Below are 22,361 nucleotides of genomic sequence, written 5' to 3'. Positions count from 1 at the left end.
TGGCTTTTCTATTAACCAGGATTATAACAAGCAACATCTGCCAACCACTTTGTTCATTTATCCTACGAACACGCTCAACGTGAGGCTCTACTATGAGCTTGGTGCTTGGGGAACAAAAGGTCGTCCTGCCGTGAAGTGGAGACTGGCGTCAATCAGCAATCACAGGAGCGTGTGTGTGTTTGCCTGTGATACCACAGTGCGGTCCAGTGTGCTTGTGAGAGTGAATAGGAGGGAACCAACCCCATCTGGGGGTGTCTTGAAGGCATGCGCTGAGGTCTGTTGAGAAGGATGGGTAAAAATCAGTTAGGGAGGCAGTTGGGAGAAGAGCATTCCAGGCAGCGGGGAGAGCATGCAGAAAGGCCCTAAGGTGGGAAGAAGCACGGGGCGTGAAGGACGTGAAAGTCTAGAGTAACTGGATCCCAGAGAGTGGTGCGAGGTGGAGCTCAAGAGGCTGAAGAAGTTGACGGGTTAACCCACGTGGCTCCATTTGGATTTCCGTGTTTGAGACCTGGCACCCTTCAGGCACTCCTACCTTGCAAGATAATGTAACTGAAGGGAAATGTGTCTTTCCCCTCCAGGCTCACCTTGTGGCGGCCTTTGAACAGAGTCTTGGAAACATGACAATCAGGCTCCAGAGCTTAACCATGACGGCCGAGCAGAAGGTAAAGCAGAAAGAAAGCTTCTTCCCTCCCTGCTTGGAATTAACAACAAACCTAAGAACATTATTCTGTTTTATTCCAGAGAGTTCTATAGGTTTTAGTGTGCTTGTTGGACTGTTGGAATTGAATCTAAAAGAATAGGTCTGCTGAGTGAAAATATGACCTAGATGGAGTGGCAGTTAACTGCATCGGCAACGGATCTGAGTCCTATTCCTTCTGCGTTGATGTACCCACATGTGCCTGTTAAAAACTGATTCAACCTAATGTTTGAGACAAAGGTTTCCTGCAACTCCTCCATTCTCTACCCTCCTCTAAGCTGACGCTAAGTTGTACTTCAGCTGAACTCGGTACAAAATGATTTGGGGATGACCACTGTTTTTTTCTATTCCTCAGGATTCAGAACTGAATGAGTTAAGAAAAACCATTGAGCTGCTGAAGAAACAGAACGCAGCTGCCCAGGCGGCCATTAATGGGGTAATTAACACCCCAGAGCTCAACTGCAAAGGTAAAGGGAGAGAAACAGCCTCAGACCAGCGACCTGCCTGCCCTTAGGAACCCTCCCTTGACAATATATGATGCAACCTCCCTGCCCGAGGGTGGGTGTCCATGTCAGTCGGACAGGTCCTAGAAGGCACTTAATCCAGTTGCTTCCAGCCTCTAGGAAAACAGCTATTCCAGCTCATCTTCTTCTCTGATGTATCTCAAAATGGAAAAAAATATATCTCTGTTGGCAAAGTGTCAAAGTATTTCATAGCCTTAACTTCACTAATGCTTTGATATTTACATGGACCTGGGACAGCCTGAAATGGGTTCGTCTCTCATTTGTCCCAGAAAATATTCTAGAAGGATTGCTTTGTCCTTGTGTATCTCACTTGGGTGGTGGGGGGAGATATGGGCATGAGGAGGAGTTACGTCCAGAAAATGATGTTAAGAGAACCGATAGAAAAGTAATGGTGAGAGTTAACATTTATGGAACATTCACCATGTTCTAAGCACTGTGCTCAGTGTGTACCTGATCTCATTGTTCCATTTTCTCTCCACAACACGCTTACTCGTGCAATGCTGGTCCTCCACACTGTACTGAGGGGAGTACTGAATTTTAGAGGCGAGAGTCCCATCCAGAGTGTGAGAAACAGAAATGGGACGAGAACCCAAGTGTGCCCCTGAAACCAGTGCTCTTAAAGACCGGGCTGTCAGGGTCGTTCTGTGATTGTGAGGAACACTGCCTGCAAACTTTATTTTGGTCCCACTACCGTTCTGGGCAGTGTTATTTCTGGTACCACTGTTATCTCAAACGTCAGACCTCCTGGGAAAGCGAGCCTAGAGGTGACGTGGGAAGGATTGGCAAGAGCTGGCCAGGCAGAGCAGAGGGAGAAGAGCATCCCAGGAAGAGAGAATGGCACCTGTAAGGTGGTGAGAGGACATGGGCTTGGCATGTCCAAGGGCATGAAAGAAGGCTGGTGCGGGAGGAGCGGGAAGAGCAAAGGAGGGACGCTCACGACACAGATGACTGTTGCCGCCACTCACAGACGCATTTTAGCTCAAAAGAGTGAGTGTGGGGGGTTCTCTAAGCCTCCCCTGACTTCTGTTTTGTAAAGTGGAGAGAGCCCTCCTTTAATTGACCAAAGAGGGCGTGGCACTCAGCTACACAAGGACCTTAAAACCAGCATCGCAGGGGGCTTCCCTGGTGGCGCAGTGGTTGAGAGTTCGCCTTCAGGGGACACGGGTTCGGGCCCCGGTCCGGGAGGATGCCGCGGAGCGGCTGGGCCCGTGAGCCATGGCCGCTGAGCCTGCGCGTCCGGAGCCTGTGCTCCACGATGGGAGAGGCCACAACAGTGAGAGGCCTGTGTACCGCAAAAAAAAAAAAAAATTTTTAATTAAAAAAAAACCCAGCATTGCAGAACAGAAGGTGATATCTAATGGGAAATAGCTCCTAGTCCTTGGGTGTGTGGATTTAGGTGTAAATCCTGGGGCAAAGGAAGGGGCTCCAGTCAGCAGCTCCTGATGTCCTGCCTTGGGTCTCCAGGAAATGGTACCTCCCAGTCCGCAGACCTCCGTATCCGCAGACAGCACTCCTCCGACAGCGTCTCCAGCATCAACAGTGCCACCAGTCACTCCAGCGTGGGCAGCAACATAGAGAGTGATTCAAAGAAGAAGAAGAGAAAGAATTGGGTAAGTGTGCATCCAAAGACTCTCGTGGGCACTAGCAGAGTCAGGCTTGGAAACGGTGTGCCCCAGATAAAGCCCAGGCTAGCTCTTAACTTCACGACATAGGCCTTTGGGAGTCGATCCAGAGAAGTGGCTTGTGGACAGGTTTCTACTTAAATCAGTGTGGTGCTCAGTCAAACCCTAGGATTTATGAAATAACTACCTCTTTGTAGTTTCTCTGTTTCATGAGACTACGTGACGCACTCATCTTTCATTTCATATGTGTCATTTCTTCCTAGTCATATGCTGGCCACAGAGTTCCAGTTACTAGAGCAAAGTTACTCTTAAGTGGTTTTTTCCTTGGTTCCAAAGTAGTTTCTGGAATATGTATCACTAGTTATCCCATCATTAATCGTAGTCCTTATCTATTTATTTACATAATTGCCTATGATAGCATTAAATCGCCCACCCTTGTCTTTGAAATGTTTTTGACCATTTGCTGTAAGTAAAAGCTTCATAATGTAGTTGTTAGCAGTTAGTGAGTGGTTCTAAATTGGCGGGGGGTGGGGGATCATACCTCAAAATAGCAAATATAATAGAACCAGTGTCCAATGCAGTGTTTCTCCATGTTTCCATAATCCCATCGAGCTACTTGGCCTTCTGTACAGTGGCCTCTTGAACAGTTTTTCCCATTCTTCTTGGGAAATTCCACTCCCCTCTCCCCACCCAGTTTTTAGTTCTGCTGTCAGGGCTGTGACAGTCAGTTCTGACAGACGTTTGCTGCCCGCCGACTTCAGTGCAGGGACACCCCAGGTTGATCTGAAGTTGGCCAGGACTCACAAGGCCCATTTGTCCATGCTGACAGCATCGTGTTTTCACAGTAGCTTCATCGTCCTCATTCATTCCATGCACTTCCCCCTCATCTTGTGTTATCTTGGATGGGTGGCGAGGTCTCCTGATGGAGGAGTCGAGGATTTCGTCATTTTGCTTACTGATGGCTCGCATCGGAGGCAAGCCGAAAGGCCAGTTCAGTGTGGTCCTCTCATTGTTCCGATGAAATTTTTCCTTATGTTACTAATGGCTTTTAGTCAACTCATTTGCTGTGACTTAAACCAACAGAATTAACTCATGTTTCTAATGTGCTGTTGATAAATACGGTCTGATTTAATTATCAAAGTGATGAGAATTATTTTCTATGAAAAATCATGATTATCCATTTTCTTTAATTCAGGAAATAAAACTTGTTTATTTTAAGACAACTCTTGGTCACCGGTGCAATTGGGGAGGATGGGTAATTGGCAGCCTCAGGGAATCCCAGAGCTTGCTTTTGTCTAATCTTTATCATCTGCTCTAACACCGAGCATTTTACCAGAGGTTGAGGTCAAGGATTTAGGTTGATGTATACCAGATCCTTCTCTTTCTATGACTACTCTCTGGAAATACAGCCATAAGTAGGAAATGGGAGAGAAATGGGATCCAGACTCGCCCACAAGCTGGACATGCAGATTGTTATGGGTGAAACTTTGATGGGAGACAATTCCCATTATTTCAGAATGGCCCATCTTCTGAATTTCACAATGGCTAAGAAAATGTCCAGAATACGTTTTCAGTAGGAGAAAAAAGACTTCAGAAAAAGGAAATTACTTTTTAAGAGACATTTTTCAAAATGAAACTTTATTTTTTGGCCTAGAAAAATACAAGCTTATCATGGCTTTCAGAGCAGACCTCGCACTTTAAATTCTTTATGTTCTCCCTAGAATTTTCAGATCCATCTCATGGTTTGCGGAATCTGTGATATACCAGTTCCTTTTCCCCAATATGATTAATACATTTCTTTAAAATATCATTTTTTTGAGCAAGAAGCGAGACAGCTAATTTTCTGCTTTTATCATATTACGTGTATAGAAGGACTGCAGCAGCTCCTGAGTGTACATATCAAAGAGCTCTGCAGCCATGTTGGGACCAGTGCAGCAAAGAAGCTACCCTTGCTAAGAAAAGAAGACATGCCAAAAAATAATAATAATAATAATAAGGCTTAGAGATGACTGATAAAAGGCCGGAAAAGAGTGAGGAGTATAGGAAGGTGGGACAGTCATTTCAACCAGACAGAGAAGCTTGCAGAGCTCGGATTACAGGGGCCTCCAGACTCTCTCTTCCTCTCCTTCCATAATAGAGGAGGATGCCCTTAATGCTTTGAAAGATTCTTGATCCTACCGGAAACCTCCTCTCTGTATGGTGTTTATGATTAGCCATGTCATGTCTGAAAAGTCCGAAGCTTTCCCTGTCACTGGCTTTCTCTGTTAAAAATTGTCTTTTTTCCTTCCCCTTCCCCATTTTTGCTTGCGTTTTCTCTGGCAGGTCAATGAGGTAAGCAAGACCAACGTGAATATCAGATACCAAGCTAACCCATCCATTGATATGACTAACCTCATCTGCATCCGTCACCGTGTCTGAGCACCCCGCTTTGTTGCTGTGTCACCTCCTCCTCTCGACACCCATCTGCTGAGCCAGGCTCTGTCCTGCTGTTGGCATCTAGTCTTGAGCCAAGAGTAGGCATGGAATGTTATCCACAGGTCCAGTCCCCTGAGCTGTCAACACCAGATAACTCTTCTTCCCTTAATGCACTGATCTGAGAGAGCTGTTGGGAACCTTTTTCATTGCTGGGGGGAAAGCGTGGGAGAAGTAATTTGCTGTTCACTCTGCATGTCTCCGTTTTGCCAAGGCCTAAGGGGTGGTCTCAGCTCCTGCCAGGCTGACGGTCTTGTGTATTCAGTTACGCAGCTCCTTCAAGCAAGCCTTCGGGAAGAAGAAGTCCCCCAAGTCGGCATCCTCTCATTCAGACATTGAGGAGATGACGGATTCTTCTCTGCCTTCCTCACCAAAGTTACCACACAATGGTCCCATGGGCTCCACTCCCCTGCTGAGGAACTCTCACTCCAATTCTCTGTAAGTCTTTGTCTGCCAGGGTCACTCGGGTCAGACGGCAGCTTTGGCCCCTGGGAACCCTCTCCAGCAGGAATGGCTGGAGTCCTGCTACATTCCTTGGGGTCCTTTGTGTCTTGCATTCATAAGACCGTGCATGTTCTTTCGGTGTTTTAGGACCAGAGAGTTTAAAAGAGAAAGGAAACGAGTTTCTGTTCTGCTGGCATCGGTGTGCATAATTAGCTGGCTGGGGGCTTCCCTGGTGGCGCAGTGGTTGAGAGTCCGCCTGCCGATGCAGGGGACGTGGGTTCGTGCCCCGGTCCGGGAGGATCCCGCGTGCCGCGGAGCGGCTGGGCCTGTGAGCCACGGCCGCTGAGCCTGCGCGTCTGGAGCCTGTGCTCCGCAGCGGGAGAGGCCACAACAGTGAGAGGCCCGCGTACTGCAAATAATTAATTAATTAATAATTAGCTGGCTGATCTTGGGCAAATGGCTTAACCTCTCTTTGTTTCCATTTCTTTGTCAAATTGGGATAATGGTTGTCTCCTTATCCTATCCTAAGGATTGAACAAGATAAGTGGATGTGAAGAGCACAACAGCCGTTGTGCTCTGACAGGGAGATGATGGTATAAGTGTTGGCAGTTTGGGCTGAAATTCTGGTTCACTTGGGTGACGGGGCTTAGAGAGATTATACTTTTCTTCTTTGATCGACATTTAGTGTTGACTCTTTCTCTGAGGTCAGCACTCAGAAATAAGACTTTAAAAAAACAGAGCAATTCAGTGACGATTCTCTTTCCCAAAGGGCTCTATATTTCGTCGAGTGACTCATCACCATGAACTCTCCCAGTCGACTGTAAATGAGTTAGTTTGTACAGAGCCCTTTGGGAACACAGCTGGGTGAGTGAGACGGGCAGTTGCTCCCTTGGCCTTGGCTCAGGTGCTGTTGCCCTTGGCAGGGGGTACACAGAAGGGAAGAGTCATCTCCTCTTGCCCAGCCAACCTCCCGTGCTTTCCACCGAGCACCCATTGAGCACTGTTCCATCAGGGCCCCATCTCAAAACATGAGGCCGAGAATCTATAAAGAGGTCAGGAGTGGCTTGAGACAGACAGGCGGGGACCCAGGTGTCTGTTCAGAAGGTGGCACAGCTGACTCCCTGCAGCAGTGAAAAGGATTGCCCCTGCAATAGGGCAATCAGAGCTAGGGCTGAGTTCCATCAGAGCCCTTGGCATAACCAGGCGAGGAGCGAAAGAGGAACCAGAGCTCAGGTGGTCTGCAAAGGCAGTTTCTGCGAGATAAGACAGTGCCTGGGGAAAGAGGACCGCTGTGGCCGGGGTCAGAACAGCCAGCGAGCTAGGGTTGGACAAGGGGTTGGGGGTAGTGGTAGACACCGCAGTTTCTTCACTGGTGAAAATGGGATCTGCTGGGCTTCCCTTGTGGCGCAGTGGTTGAGAGTCCGCCTGCCGATACAGGGGACGCGGGTTCATGCCCCAGTCCGGGAAGATCCTACATGCCGCGGAGCGGCTGGGCCCGTGAGCCATGGTCGCTGAGCCTGCGCGTCCGGAGCCTGTGCCCCGCAACGGAAGAGGCCACAACAGTGAGAGGCCCGCGTACAGCAAAAAAAAAAAAAAAAATGGGATCTGCTTCACTGGGTGCTCGTGAGGGCCGGCTCAGATCCCGTGCGTGCAGGGCAACCTCCTTCCGATCTCAGGAGGTCAGGTCTGGCTCCATCCCCAGGTCCATTCCGCCACTCAGCCCACCCGCAGAAGACAGCGGCCTGCACCAGCGTCCCCAAAGCCAGCTCACCAGATGGGTGCAGGGAACGCCGGCGAGAGGGTGGGCCAGGCCTTTGTAGCACGTCGCCTGCCCGGACTGCACACAAGACAGGCAGTGCAAGCAGGGGACAGAGCATAGAGCCCTGACTTTTTTATGAACCCACCTACCAGTGAAGCATGGCCTTCTCAGGGTGTCTGCTTTACTTAGGTCAGCAGCTCCTCCTCTCTCGGGGAGCACCCTGGTAAGAGGGAGGCTGTGCGGACGGGCATGTCCATTCTGGGCAAGGGTGAAACCCCAGTGCTGAGCGCTGGAGTGCAGTGCCCGCCTGAGGCCCCGTGTGCTGGTGTGAGGGTTAGACCGGTGTTCAGGAGCCTGAGTCCTGTTTGACCTGAAGAGTGCCCAAGAGGTAAATAAAGGACAAGCTGCCCGTGACTCACCTGTCATCATCCCAGAGCATCTCAATCCAGTGGTTCGTTTCCCAGCCAGGAGAAAAAGGAACTCTTCATCTGTTCTTTATGTATCGGTATAAACTTCTCATATGCCAGCCTGTGTGAGCAGGACACTACCCAAGACGGTTCTGGAGAGACCAAAGAGAATATTAACCACCCCTGGGGATTAGGGACTACGGGGACGTGACACGGTAAAGCTGCATCTCCTGGCATCTGCTCCGTGCCAGGCGCTGTTCTTGGCTCCGGTGACAGTGTATGAGACAATCACGTCCCAACTCCGGTGTAGACCCTGTATGTCAGGGGGAGAGACGGGCATTAAGCACAGACATCTGGATAAACTAGAAGAATCAGATAGTGCCAAGGGTTCATGCTGGGAACGGAAACAGTGTGTTGGGATACAGAGTACCTTGGTAGCAACTGCAGACAGGGGTCCAGAAAGGCCCCTCTGAAGAGATGATGTTTCAGCCGAGATCTGTGTGCCAGGAAGAACCCCTGGTTAGTTCTCTTTGGTAACACTAGCTGCTGTGACAAACTCAGTCGCAAAGGTCAGCGCCTTTACCTGCGACTGTCGGTCTCTGCTTCCTTCCAGACCCAACACAGATAACCCTCATGGGCAGGCGGCCTGCCGTGTGGTGATGCCGGCACCGAGGCTCCCTCTGTGCCGCGGGCCCGTGTCCTCTGCTGAGTGTCCAGCCAGCAAGCGGGGAGGGGAGAGAGTGTGGAGGCCCTGCAGGCGTGTGTCGTGGACCAGGCCTCTTCCCACCGTCCACTGAGCAGGGCTTCCGACCTTGGCGGGAAGACGTGGCATGAGTGTGCCCGGGAGGGGAAGGAGGTGGGCCATCGTAAACCCGTGGCCGACTCTGCCTGCCAGCAAGCAGGGCAGCCCTCCCGACAGAACCCAGAAGCAGGCCCGGTGTGTCTGAGAAAGGGGAGGCTAGCCAGCCTGGCTGCCGCGTCACGGGCGCGTGAGAAAGTGGAGGGAAGGAAGGCCGGCCATGCAGAGGCGGCGCCCAGGCCATGTGAGGCTTTGAAGCCAAGGTGAACTTGTAGCTGATGTCCTGTGTGAGAAGTAGGCTTTGGAGAGTTTTCAGCAGGAACGTGAGATCATCTGAATTAGCTTCACAAAGGTGGGAGTCTCCGTTCAGGGGGTCAGGGACATAGTGGGGCAGGAGTGGAGGAGGGAGACCATGGAAGAGGCTGACGGCCACTCTCTCCACCAGCTGCTCTGGCCCATTTCCTGTTCTTTGAACTGGCCACTCACACCCCCACCTCCCCGGGCCTTTTGCCCTTTCTGTGCCCTCTGCCTGGTGTGCTCCTCCCCAGAGATCCACTTCCTCCAGGCCTCTGCTCAGTGTTACTACCCCATCCGTAAGGCCTGGCCTAGGCACCTTGCCTAAAACACCCCACCACCAGCCAGCACTCCCAACAGCCCCCTTCCCGTTTTATTTTTCACCACTGTAAATATCGCCACCTGCCGTGGAGCTTTTCCTTGATTATTTTTTCTTTGCCCCCGCCCCCCAGTCTACAGCTGAACTCCATGGAGGTAGGTGGTCTGTTTCACGGGCATTCAGATATTAGGTGGAATGAGTGATTGATGCTAATGATGAGTCCCGGATGGACTTGGGATATATTCTGGAAGGAAAGTTGAGGGCACGTGGTGATGTGGATTGTGAGGGAAGGAGAAGAGTCCTTGAATATTCCTAGACCTGCCACTTGAAGACTTCGGTGTGTGGCGGCGTTGTTTCTGGCATGAGTGGGAGACACACTCCATGAGTGGGGCCAGGTGGGGATCAGCGGCTCTGGTTTGACCGTGCGAAGTTTGAGATGCCCAGGAGACATCCCTGTCGAGATGCCAGCCAGCCTGGAGTTCCTGGAGGTGGAGGTTTGGGAGATGTGGCCTCAGTTGTGGTTTCGAAAGCTGGGAAGCTGGAGGGATTCTCCAAGGGGTCGAATGGAGATGGCGAAGAGGCAGAGGGGCAAGGACTGAGCTCTGGGGCTCTCTCATATCTGAGGTTCAGGAAGAGGAAGTAGAGCAGCCAGCGAGGTGGGTGGAAACCCAGAAGCAGAGAGAAGAAACTGTTTGGAGGCGGGAGTAGTCACTGGGCCAGACGCTGCCGGGTGGCCAAGCAGCGATACATTCAGCCTACGGGGCTCCCGGAGCCTGTAGCAGGAGCGCTCCCCCAAACCACTTTCCCCATAGGGACCGGGCGGGCAGGCGGGCCCACCCTTTGGCTCGGCAGCGCTTTCCTGACATTCCACAGCATCATGCACACTAGAGATGTTTGCTTTGGGTCTGATTTTCCAAAGCGTGGGCAGAGAGCAAATGCTTCCTTCCAGCCTTGAAGGGTTTGTAAGAATGTGCAGATCTAGACGCGAGAGGGCGTTCAAAGAAGAAACCAAAGGCAGAGGAGTCGGGGCTCAGAAAAGTTCCTACCCCGTGGGCGGAAGGCAGCGTTTCCCACACTAGGGTGTGTAAAGTTAGGTATGCCCCCAGCCCTGCCTCCTGGGCATGACGGCAGGAATATGCTGGAATTAAGTGTTAGGGGCTGAGTAGGAAAAATTAACATCAGGTTGCTTCAGTAAGTGGTCCATAGAGGGGACCAGTGTGTGTCCATCCATGCCTACTGGATGAAGTCCAGGAGCTTGCACCCTGGATTTAAGCAGACACATCAGACTTGTTACTGATTCTCACTTTTTTTTTTTTTTTTTTTGCGGTACGCGGGCCTCTCACTGCTGTGGCCTCTCCCGCCGCGGAGCACATGCTCCGGGCGCACAGGCTTAGCGGCCATGGCTCACGGGGCCCAGCTGCTCCGCGGCATCTTCCCGGACCGGGGCACGAACCCGTGTCCCCTGCATTGGCAGGCGGACTCTCGACCACTGCGCCACCAGGGAAGCCCTGATTCTCACATTTTTAATGGGCATGTCAATTTCTTTCTGTCTCAGCCTCCCCGTTTTTAAAATGGAGATGATTGTAGTGTCTCTTCCCGAAAGTTAGTAGTGTACGTAGTGCGTTAAATAATATGCTACAGATGCCTGACACAGTGGTCTATGTATTCAGTCAACATTATGTGCCGATCAGTGTGATCAGTTACTACAGATGAGGCAGAGAAGAACCCTGGTCCCAGGGGAGCCAGGGGCCACGCAGGGAGTGATTATCAGTGACTCGGCAGAGCCAAGGGAGAAGGTTCTGTCCTGGGCAGTAGGCCCAGGGGGACTAACTCTTAGCCGGGGCTTGTTTTCAACATCACCTCTGTTGTAGGCCACCCCTCCTGTGCGGCCTCGCTGTGCTGTGCTTCTGAGCACTGGCCGATCTGTGGGGGACACGGGAGGGCCTTGGACTCCCGGCAGACTTTCTTCCTTTTAGTTCGCTTCCCTTTGTAAAGTCATTGTTTGGCCAAGCTTCACAAAGTAACCCATGTGATAAATTCCACAAAGTGGGTGCGGAGGAGATGTTGTCTCTCTTGCTGAGAAAGCTTTCTGGGGAAAAAGCACAGGCCACGTGAAGGAGACTGGAGCAAAGCGCCTTGCCGTGTGACAGACAGACAGGGTGGACTAAAGCTGATTGTTCTCTGCAGTGAACTGGCATCTTCGAGGTCTATGCAGGACATGGTTTGGCGAAGACCAGAATGTCACGGTGGAATTTTGTGCAGACTTTACACTCCATTTAAACCCAGAAACCATAGTCCTTCCCCAAGAAAGAACCAGTTTTTGCAAGCTCCCCTCGAAAACCTCCCAAACCAGAGAAAGTATGACTGTATAGTTAAACCCTACAAACCACAGGCTATCCAAAGCACAGAGAGCTGGGGGTTGGCGGGGGCAGAGGAGGATCTGATTTCTAAAGACATTACTGTCTCTCTAGCCCTTTTAGTCCCAAATCTGTTGGCCTCAGTTTCTCATAGGTATGAAATGGGAATAATTATGATTTTTCAAGGGTCTGTCGGAGGTTTCAGATTTTGAAGCGGAGAAGTTTTCTTGGATGCTGACAACTTTTTAAAATAGGAGATGATTTTGTGTCTCTCAGAACCGTTCAGGGTTCAGGTCAAGAAAGTAGCCACAAAAAGATTTGGCTGTTCAGGCGTTACATTTTTCTTCTAGTCCTTTCTGCCCCTGAAATACATCTCTTTTAACAATTATCATGGCTCTGCTTTGGCAATTAGCGTTTCCACTCCCTCTCCCAGTTTCACAGGTCAGGTTTGGTTTGGCCTCAGATCCAGTACTTGGGTCCTGGAGAGAGGGCTCGAGTGATTATTTCTGTAGAGACCACGTGCTCACCATGTCGTTCAGAGATAATCAGCTTCAGCTTTGTAACTTCATGAACTTGGGCTATTTTTCCTTTCTTTTTTCTGTTTTAGTTCCAAGAAATGTCAAAGCGTTCTCTTCTGGATCACCCCACACCTCAGCTCCTATAATCTTTGAAATCAACCGAACTTTTTTTTTTTTTTTTTAATAGAAGCTATCTTTTCTAACATTGCAATTCCTCATGACTTTTATGATCTTCCAGTTTGTGCTGACTTGCCAGTATCTGAAAGGCAAACCTAAGTAATCGAATAAGGAACCCAGCCTGGAAGGTCCACCTCTTAAAACAGAGGGACTCACAGGGTCCCACAGTCTCCTGATCTGGTGTCCAGCTGGGGAAGGAGGACAGCTCACCACACTGTTGCATGTTTTCAGATAAAATTTTGGCTTTCATGTCGCATCACTCTCTGCTAACTACCTGAGATGTTTCTCTTCCTTGCCATGGGCTTATTAAGCAGTATGGGGGGTGGGGGAATGAAAGAATGTTTCTCCCTCTAGACACCTTTAGGGGAGTGGGCTTTAGAATGTGACCAGAAACAGACTAGCATCTTCCACCCGTGTCTTTTGGTTTCTTCCCCTTTTTGGCAAATAAAAATCACCCTCAGCTCTCTGACCCTGTCTGCCTTTACAACAGACAGTTGACCTCATTTCTCTGAGTGGGTTTAGCTATCAAGGGGCGTGTTGTATCTTTATAGGGGCCCGGCTGTGTACACATCACGGAGGGTTTCAAACCCCCAAGGTTACCATTCCCTTTTGCTGGCTCCTGTTTATCCCCAGATCACTGGAATTTGTCTGAAAGGCATACCGGAGCCATTCAGATGGCCAGAGCTCTGCAAAGAAAGAGTGTAGAGAACTAATGAAGTCTGTGAATTTCAGGTGCTTTCGATATTGTCACTTCCGGGAAGCACCGGGCAGCTGGTTATACGGGGTTACTCTTTAGCAAACCTGATGATGATGTGGTGGTCAGTGGAGGGCTAAAAGGAGCTGAACTCAGAGCCGCCCTGGTCAGTAACACTCCTCTTTCCCTAGCATCTCGGAGTGCATGGATAGTGAAGCTGAGACGGTTATGCAGCTCCGAAACGAGCTGAGAGACAAGGAGATGAAGCTGACCGACATCCGCCTGGAAGCCCTCAGCTCTGCACACCAGCTGGACCAGCTGCGGGAGGCCATGAACAGGATGCAGGTGAGATCCGGGAGTGCGGCGGAGCCCCAGGCTGCCCGGGGAGGAGCTGCTCCTGCCACGCTCCCTCCGCTGGGATAGCCTTCTCCACATCTAGATTGGAAGCTTCCCTCAAGGGTCAGCCTGATGCTTCTTCCTCTGCCAAGCCTTTCCAAGTCCTGCAACTGGAAGGGTTAGTGTAGTGCCCTCATCTGAATCCCTATAGATTTGTTCCTACGGCCCCTCTCACCTTTTGACACGGATTGAAGGCATTTGAGTCTCTGAGCTGTTCTGTTTTGCATCCCTTTCTCTGGATGTAGGACCAGTGCTTATTAACACATAGTAGGTTCTTTATAAGTATTCATGGAATGAAAGACCACTGTGGATTCTACTAAATCGGCTTTCACTGGAGAGCAGCGTTTCCCAGAGGAATTTCCGTGAAACGCTCGTTCCGTAAGAAACTCTGTGAAAAGAAGCCTCCTTGATCAAAAATGTTTGGGAAATGTTGCACACTATGTGCCCCTCTCAGATTCACAATGCATACCAACTTATTAAAGGCTCTGAGAAGTCCTGCAGTAGAGGTCTGGGTTGAGAAACCCAGAGTTTTCAAACTTCTTAGATAAGACTTTTTCCACTTACCACCCAGATTCTGGGAAACATTTCTGAGGTCTTGTCAAAGGCCAGCTCTCGGACCCTCTTGTGCCAGAGAGGTCTTGTGGGGGGACTTCCCTGGCAGTCCAGTGGTTAAGACTTCACCTTCCAATGCAGGCGATGCGGGTTCGATCCCTGGTCGGGGCGCTAAGATCCCACATGCCTCACAGCCAAAAAAAACCCAAAAGAGAGAGGTCTTGTGTATACAGCAAAGGCAGTGACCACTGTTGAATCTCTGTTGGTGTAACTTATTCTGCCTCCATGGCTGGGGTATGCTCTTGATCCCTGCAGGGAACTTTCAATTCCCTCCTCCAGGAAAGGCTTGTTCGCATTGTAGCTGCCTAGTAAGTGAGCTTCTCCCTTACCCTTCGCAGAGTGAAATAGAGAAGCTGAAAGCTGAGAACGACCGGCTGAAGTCGGAGTCTCAAGGCAGTGGCTGCAGCCGGGCGCCCTCCCAGGCGTCCCTCTCCACCTCCCCAAGGCAGTCCATGGGGCTCTCCCAGCACAGCCTGAACCTCGCTGAGTCCAGCAGCCTGGGTGAGTGGCGTCACAGGGCCTGCAGCTGGCACTCTGGTCTCTAAGCAAGAGCCCCAAGACGAGCAGATCAGCAGATCAAATGGAGAGGCAGCGGGCGCGTGTGTGCTTAGGATGTACGTGTGTGTGGGTGTGCGTCTGCTACCAACATGAGCCCAGCCATTAGACTGCTGTCATGCTTTGCTGCAGCGCCCCAACTTCTCCAAGCCATGAGCTTGGCTCCCCTCGCCCACCATGCTGAGTTCTGTTTGATCCATTTTAAGAGGCTGACCTGCAAGCCGTAGGCTGCATACCACCCGCCCCCTGCCCCACCTGCCCTGTTAGCCGATTGGGACGCTGGCTTGGTTTACGACCTTCCTGCCTTGGGGCTGGATTCAGGCTGGCTCGATAATGAGCGAATGTGATCTAGGCAGATCACACAGATCTGTGTGTGAGCATATCGAGGCTGATGCTTTGACTTATTATCCGTGACGCCGCTCTTGCTGTCGTTTTGGTTGAGTCTCCCTCGCACTTCCATTTGGCAAAGGTACATCGTCAGCCCGCTGGCTCCTTGATTGGTCCACTGTTGGTTTCTGTGGTTGCGTTCTGCATTCTGCCCTCTCCCCCCGCCACCCCCCATCCCACTTCCCCTGCACCACGACACCTGGTTTGTCCCGCTGCTGTGCCGACAAGCAGCGGGGGTGTCAGCAAGCCGGCTTTGCTGTCCCCGTGTGCCTAAGGCTGTTGATGTTTTCCATTCGCAGACATGTTGCTGGATGACACTGGTGAATGCCCGACTCGGAAGGAAGGAGGCAGGCATGTTAAGATAGTTGTCAGCTTTCAGGAGGAAATGAAGTGGAAGGAGGTTAGTTGGATCCCTTACCCTGCTTGGCCTGTCCCTTCCCCAGGTAGAACTACCTAGCATAGTGATTCCATCATCACGCCCCATCACCTCAGAGCCTGAGGTGATTTGGAAATAGTACTAACGCTTTCCCTAACTAACCCTACTCCCCAGCAGCATTTTGACACGTGAAAGTAAGCCAACGGCCCCTCCCTGTCTCTCGTGTTTGAAAAGTGTGTAAAGGGTTCTAAAAATGGTCCACACTGCACCACTTTCAAGTATCTAACTAAACACTAACATCAGTCAGAAACGGCTTTTCTGAATTTAGTATATTCCCAAAGCACTTCAAAGGCAGCTAAGAACATTTAGCACAGGAGGTACAGAAGTAAGCCACCCAGATTCATCCGACCAAGAGCACCTGTTTTAATCCAGTCGTCAGAGGCTGCTGACCAAGTAGAAACTGGGAGATAGAGGTGGTCAAGCCCAGGAGCACACAGGTGGCTAGCAGTGAAGATGGTGGGGCACCCTGACTCACCGAGGCTGGGGAATCTGAGTTTTCTGAGTAGTTTCTGTTCTCTTCCAGCGTCTAGAGGTCATACGCCGGTCAGAGACTGTTTTAGGGTGAGGGCAAGGGTTGACAGTCAAAGTTGATTTTTAGTCGTCAATTAAATCTAAAGGATGCTGAGAATGACCATGTCTCAGATAAGTGGGAAAAGACCTCGTGAGCCCCTCATGTAAGTCCCTTGAGGCTTTTTTGTTTGCTTGTTAGTTCTGAGTATTTTAGCCAACACGCTGTCATAGGCTCCGAAAGCTTGGGAGCCTGCAGTGCCCGTCAAAACAAAGCGTCTGCAGCCAGACTTTTCTGCCAGGGGATTCTACTTTGTGGCTGGCTGTCTAGTCTCACTGACGAGGGTAGCCCCAGGATTTTGAGCTGCCAGGGGTCTGAGCATGATCTAGTTGAGAAAGATCCGTAAAATAGTTCCATTTTCAGAGCTTAGCTGGTAGAGTGATAGACTGTCAAGGGGGAAGTCCATTCTTGTAACATTCTGTTAATAAACGCAGGTGGTATCTGTGAAGGCATTTTATTCTAATGATCATCAACACAAACGGATAGATCTTACATTTTACGGAAGTCTGTCACTTTCCAAAGTTGTCTTCTTCTGGATCACTACAGCATCCAGATGAGCTTGGCTGCCCAGATTGTATCATCTCCATTTTACAGTTGAGAAGCCCAAGACCCAAGCATCACTTACCTAAGGCTGTAAGGAAGTGATGGGGCCGATCATCTCACTTCAAGACTGTTTCTTTTCTCTGCTGATTTTGCTTAACCGCCAAATACACCCCCTCCTCTCCCCACCTCCCTCCACTCTCCTAACTCTATATTCTTATCAGCATGTCAGATATTTGAAAACCAAACAAAATGGAATGTTCTATTAGTTTCCTTTAATCAGAGTGATCAGTGAGCCCCACTATGCAGAGCCCTGTGGGCAGAGAGGCAAAAGAAGTAGAACAAAGATTATTTTTTGTGAATTTCCTGGAGTTTTACTAGTTTTCTGAATTAGACATGTTTTAACTTTTAATTAGAAGAAAAGAAATCAATACTATAAAAAACAGAAAAGAAAAAATAAAAACATCCTGAAGGAATTTAAGATCAAGCAAAGAGACAAACTTGATAGACAAATAAGACAAATACCTAAAAATAAACCGTGCAGAATATATCATCATATAAGTTGTGTACAGAACTGTTGAAGCAGTGTGAGCTCTGAGCCTGGTGGGTTGATCACTGAAGGCTTCCTGGAAGAGGTGAGTTGGTAAGCAAGGTTTGGAAAGGGAAAGATGGCAGAAAGGAGAGGGGAGAGCATTCCCCGCAAGGGATGTGTGATCTACACACCATATGAGGTGCACAGTCGGTAGAAGGTTCTAGATTCCAGAGAGGAGATCCTCTCTTCCTAACCCACGGGTTGCTGTTTTAGCAATAGGGGAGGAAAGTGTTTAAGACCATTACATTCAGTCCAAGTTACATCTGCTGTTAAAACAAATAGGACTTTTATTCCCCTCTCAAACCATTGGCGGAGCTCTAAGACAGTCTGAGTCCTCTGCTAACCTGAGTCAGAAAGGAGCCACCTGTTTTTCACCTGCGGACATTTCCTTGCCCTTAGGATTCCAGACCCCACCTCTTTCTCATCGGCTGCATTGGAGTTAGTGGCAAGACGAAGTGGGACGTGCTCGACGGGGTAGTTAGACGGCTGTTCAAAGTAAGTGCTTCGTGAAGACAGCTCCAGCAGTGCGCCCGAGCGGGGGCCTGGGCCTCGGGAGGGCAAGGGCGGTGTGTGGCCCGAACCTGGTCATTCATCAGGCCACATCCCTCTCCCGCATCCTTATGTTGCCGGGACTTGTCCCCTGGCCCTCAAGGGAACAGAGAGAGGACGGTAAGTATAGGCTGGTAACAGGACCAACTATTCTCATCTGCCCTTGGCAGTGGTTGGCCAGCCAGGGAGAGGCACTTCCCTGGTCTTGAGCGATTATATGAGCCTCTCACAGTGAACTGCTAATGTCTACATTCTCTTCCCCTTAGAATTGTGTCCTGTTGAGTATGTTTTGCAGCGTGTGTTCTGGGGCTATGACGTCATGCTTCCACCCTTCATTTTGGTAGGGGGATTTGATCCAACTTACCCTGCGTCCCACACCAACACTTCCAGCTCTGTGATTTGTGCTGTGCGTGACATTGACTTCTGATCCGTGGCTGGTGTCAAGCCTGTTGGCACAGTTATTTTTCTCTTCATTCTAATCACATCACTGGAGTGGGTGTTTGCCACAGGAGAGATTACGAATGAGCATCTAGGTGAACCTGACGTACTGGGTGATTTGAAAGAAGCTTTTGGTACATTTTTTTCTATTGACCTGAAGTAGGTCATAACCAGAAGTGTTCATTAATCACATCCCCTGAGTATTAAGAATAGCCCACATTTTCTGTGCCGGAGACCACATTGGTCTCGTTGAGTTGGTCTGACATCAAAACCTGACTTTTAACTAGTATACTCTAGTCTCCTAGCATCTAGACTCAGGTGGCTTCACAGAGAGAAAATTCTGTTCTTTGACCCAAGCTCACTTCCCATCTTGACAGGCCAGTGTGTAGAAATGAGACGGGGTGAGAGACAGGAATGGCTTAGAGCAGACCAAGCCTGCTGCCCCAGCCGAAACCTTATCTCTGCTGATGGACAGTTGGGACATCCCTGGATTAGAAAGACCACAGTTGGGGCTGAAAAGAGCCTGTGAGGCGTCACACGTGAGGAAGTGAGACCGTTAACGGTAGAGACTTGTTATCAGGATTCCACCTCAGTCGTGTGGCCACCACAGAGCCCATGGACTTCGTTCCAAGTTCACTGACCTAAAGCCTTCCGGTCACTCATCTAAGATGGAACACTTTCCAAATTAAACACACGTTTGTTTGTTTAAAACTCTAAGCTGCTTTTTTCTAGAAGGCTGGGGTTTTGTTCCCTTTGTCATTATATGGCCTTTGACCTGAACCAAAAGAAAGGGCTGGTGGAGAGATTTCTCATCAGAATTACTTTTTCACGCATTTTCCAGCACCATTCCCAGGCCCTAATGTCTTTAAGACTTCAGCTGAACTTACAGGAAAAGCGGCTTAACTTTTCAGTGCTTGGTTCACCATCTTGTTAGGGTTTCCCACCCTCCCATCACTAACCGAATAGATCTGTACCTTAAGGGGCCTGTGATACGAGGGCATCCTCCCTAGAGAAAGTCCGCTCTTCTGCCCCTCGTTCCACAGCTCGATTTCAACTCTGGCATCAGCTGGGAAAGAGGAGACGATCGTAAATCACCCAGTGAAGACATGAGTCTTGGGCAGATTTTTCGCCACATCTTTGACGGGGTCTTTATTCTATATTTTCCAGGAGTACATCATTCACGTCGACCCCGTGAGTCAGCTGGGGCTGAACTCTGATAGTGTCCTCGGCTACAGCATTGGGGACATCAAGCGCAGCAACACCTCCGAGACCCCCGAGCTTCTGCCCTGTGGCTACCTGGTTGGAGAGAACACAACCATCTCTGTGGCCGTCAAAGGTAATCCAGCCCATTGCAGTGGTGGGAGCTTCCAGCATTGTAGGTTTTGTTCTGTGACTTGGCACGGGAACCTGTGTCCACGATTTCGTTTGTGCGTGTATATGTGGGTCGTATTTTGATCCCCATCCACCACGGTTACTCTCACCTAAGCAAGTTGAACAGTCTTCAGCTTTTTCAGCGACCGTCGGAAACAGATAATTTTAGTTTACTGCTGAAATTACATAACAAAAGGTGCCGTTAGCCTTGTGACTCTGAGATGATGGAATCTTAATAACCCTGTTGAAACGGGGCTCCACTGATACCCGTGAGTTACTCTTGCCGGCGAGCCTTGGGTGCAGTCCCATTCTACAGATGGGAAACCACGATGCTCTGTGGGCCAGAGAGGAGTTGCTCGGAGCACCCTGCGGAAGCAGTGAAGCTCCTGCCCACGCACGATGCTGTTCGAGCTTCCAGCTGCCTCATCACCTAAAGAGGCTGCGCCTGAGGCTAAAGTTCTGTGGCACTTTAGACTCACAGAGTATTTTTTGGGGAAAAAAAAAAGTTTCACGGCCAAATAAGTCCGGCATCGTTATTCCCATGCAGGTTCTCTAAAGCCTCTGTCCTTTCATGTCCTGACTCTTGCCGTTAAAAAGGCTGTGAGATCCAGTCTGACACAAACGCATTTGACTGCAAAACCCCTTTTTCCTATATTTTATGAACCACTTAAAGAAGAGATTACTAAACACCGTCCGAAGCTCAGCCTTCACGGTATCTTATTTCTTCCCTGTAAGGCATCTTGACTGTAGTTTTGGGGTTGTTTGAGGCAAGCTTTGTTTCCTAACTGGGAGGTTTTCTAGAAGCACCCCAACATTCCTCATCAGCGGGAATGAAGGTTGCTGCCCGGTGACCAGTAGCATGTTCCTGTTTGAGCCTCACACACGGCCTTATCTTGTTGGCATCCCATAATTGTGGCCTTGGGCTGCAAGTGACAGAAACCTACTCAAAACTAGCTTTAGCCCAAAGGAAACATACAGGCTCAGGTACCTGGAAGATCCAGGTATAGGCTTCAAGCGCAGCTGGATCCAGGCGCTCCAGCAGTGCCATCAGGACCAGGCCTACCTCGGCTTTGCTTATTTTTTGAGCTTTCTGCACAAAGCTGATGAGTGGCCCAGATTCATCCTTCTAGCTTAGGAACCTAGAAGAAAGAGAATGTCTTTCTGGACAAGTGTGACAGGAAATTCTTAGGGGTGATTCTGGCCCACCGTGGGTCAAATGCTCATCACCAAATCAGTCGTTGTGACCGGGTAGAGGCTTTGGCCCAGCCTGGTCACAAGCCCACCCCTTTGGGGGGTGAAGGTGCTGGGTCAGCCCTGCTTGGACCAGCTGGAATGAACTCCTTGCAAGAAGGAAGAGTCCCACTACAAGGGGAGAGAGGGAGGGCTGCCAGGCCCACTTTAACAACAACTGTCCACTCCAAGAACCCTTTAGGGAAAACCTGATACACCATGACTTTAAATTGCGCTTCAGCCCCGCTGGCGAGCAGGTGAGCACTGCAAGCGCTGAAGGGTCAGAGGAGTGACCCGTTGCTGAGACCAGAGCAAACCTCTGTAGGAGCAGCGACAGGATTATCTGCTTCCCGAACAGGCCACCTCACCACGGAGCCTAAGCTGGTGCTGCTGTCAGCACATCAAGTTGTTTTAGCATCTCTAGGGATCAGCTCGGGTTTATTTTATTTATTTATTTTTTTTGCGGTACGCGGGCCTCTCACTGTTGTGGCCTCTCCCGTTGCGGAGCACAGGCTCCGGACGCGCAGGCTCAGCGGCCATGGCTCACGGGCCCAGCCGCTCCGCGGCATGTGGGATCTTCCCGGACCGGGGCACGAACCCGTGTCCCCTGCATTGGCAGGCGGACTCCCAACCACTGAGCCACCAGGGAAGCCCTCGGCTTTGTTTTTAAGCGATACCTGACTTCTCTGTTTTCCTGTGGTGCTTGACACTTATGCCTTCAGGGCACTGAAAACCACTCAAGGATTTGAGCTGAAAGAGATGCGTGAGCTGCAGATGATTCACTTCAGTGGCACCCGGGGCAGGGGCTGTGGCTTTGTGTGCTCTGAAGTGAGTTCGTCTGCAAAGTGGTCACTGCCAGGGGGGTTTTGACAAGAGACTGAGACAGCAACGTAGCTGCAAAGAGAGGGGTTTCACAGTGTTTTAATCACTGCCCCATGTTTGTTATTAAGTTTAGACAGGAGACCCTAACCTCCATATTTTGCATCAAACTTTGAGCCCATGTAGGCTCTATTGAGACCAGTTCTAGGAAAGTCTTAGGCCTGTACCCAGAAGATCTCATTTGGGATCCTTCATCAGGATGATTCTAGAACAGTCACTGTGCTATCTTTGGTTGGGGAAGATTGGAAACAAATGTATAGATGCGTCAGGGGGGTCTGTTTGCAGTGAGTTAATTGTGTGGATGGAAGATGCTACTGAAAAACAGAATAAATGCTTTTCAGTTCATTTTTTGCCTACATAAAGTGGTTTCTTGAGGTGCTTTTTTAATAGAATTGCCTTAGGTTCTGGATAAGTAACCTTGGCTGGATCCTCTCTTGGGAATGATATGAAGAAAACAGCTCTTATAAAGCCAAGAGCCCTGAGTAATGAAGTTGTCCCAGGCGGGGAGGGGAGAGATGTTTCCTGTTGTTGTTGGAGAGGCTCAGCCTAGGTCTGCCAGTATTCACATCCCGAAATCAAATGGTCCCACCTTGCGTTTTTCCTCATTTTAACGATAAAGTGTTGATACCTTCATGGTGGATCTGAGTGTGGGCAGCAGCGGCACCTGGCGTGCAGGAAAAAGCAGGGTAAAGAGGCAGCCCCGGGGTCTGGGTGGACACGGGGGA

General features: G+C 50.0%; 1 protein-coding gene across 11 annotated transcripts in view; it reads left to right on the top strand.

Moving 5' to 3' along the window:
- NAV2 (neuron navigator 2) overlaps positions 1-22,361 on the top strand; it is a 766,131-nt gene that overhangs the window by 725,123 nt on the left and 18,647 nt on the right. For 10 of the 11 annotated variants that reach the window (XM_060303433.1, XM_060303429.1, XM_030864888.2 and 7 more), the window contains 9 exons: positions 579-662; positions 1,053-1,164; positions 2,686-2,831; positions 5,581-5,753; positions 13,275-13,428; positions 14,430-14,592; positions 15,333-15,433; positions 17,569-17,664; positions 19,324-19,492. In XM_060303433.1, the coding sequence (XP_060159416.1) occupies positions 579-662; positions 1,053-1,164; positions 2,686-2,831; positions 5,581-5,753; positions 13,275-13,428; positions 14,430-14,592; positions 15,333-15,433; positions 17,569-17,664; positions 19,324-19,492 (1,198 nt within the window). Of the gene's footprint in view, positions 1-578; positions 663-1,052; positions 1,165-2,685; positions 2,832-5,580; positions 5,754-13,274; positions 13,429-14,429; positions 14,593-15,332; positions 15,434-17,568; positions 17,665-19,323; positions 19,493-22,361 lie in introns of those variants that run through there. The other variant, XR_009564890.1, reaches the window with a different exon arrangement.

This window comes from Globicephala melas, chromosome 8 (assembly GCF_963455315.2).
Source record: "Globicephala melas chromosome 8, mGloMel1.2, whole genome shotgun sequence".
Classification (NCBI taxonomy): Eukaryota; Metazoa; Chordata; class Mammalia; order Artiodactyla; family Delphinidae; genus Globicephala; species Globicephala melas.
The sequence above is the reverse complement of the archived record's forward strand: the minus strand, read 5'-3'. Positions and strand labels throughout refer to the sequence as shown.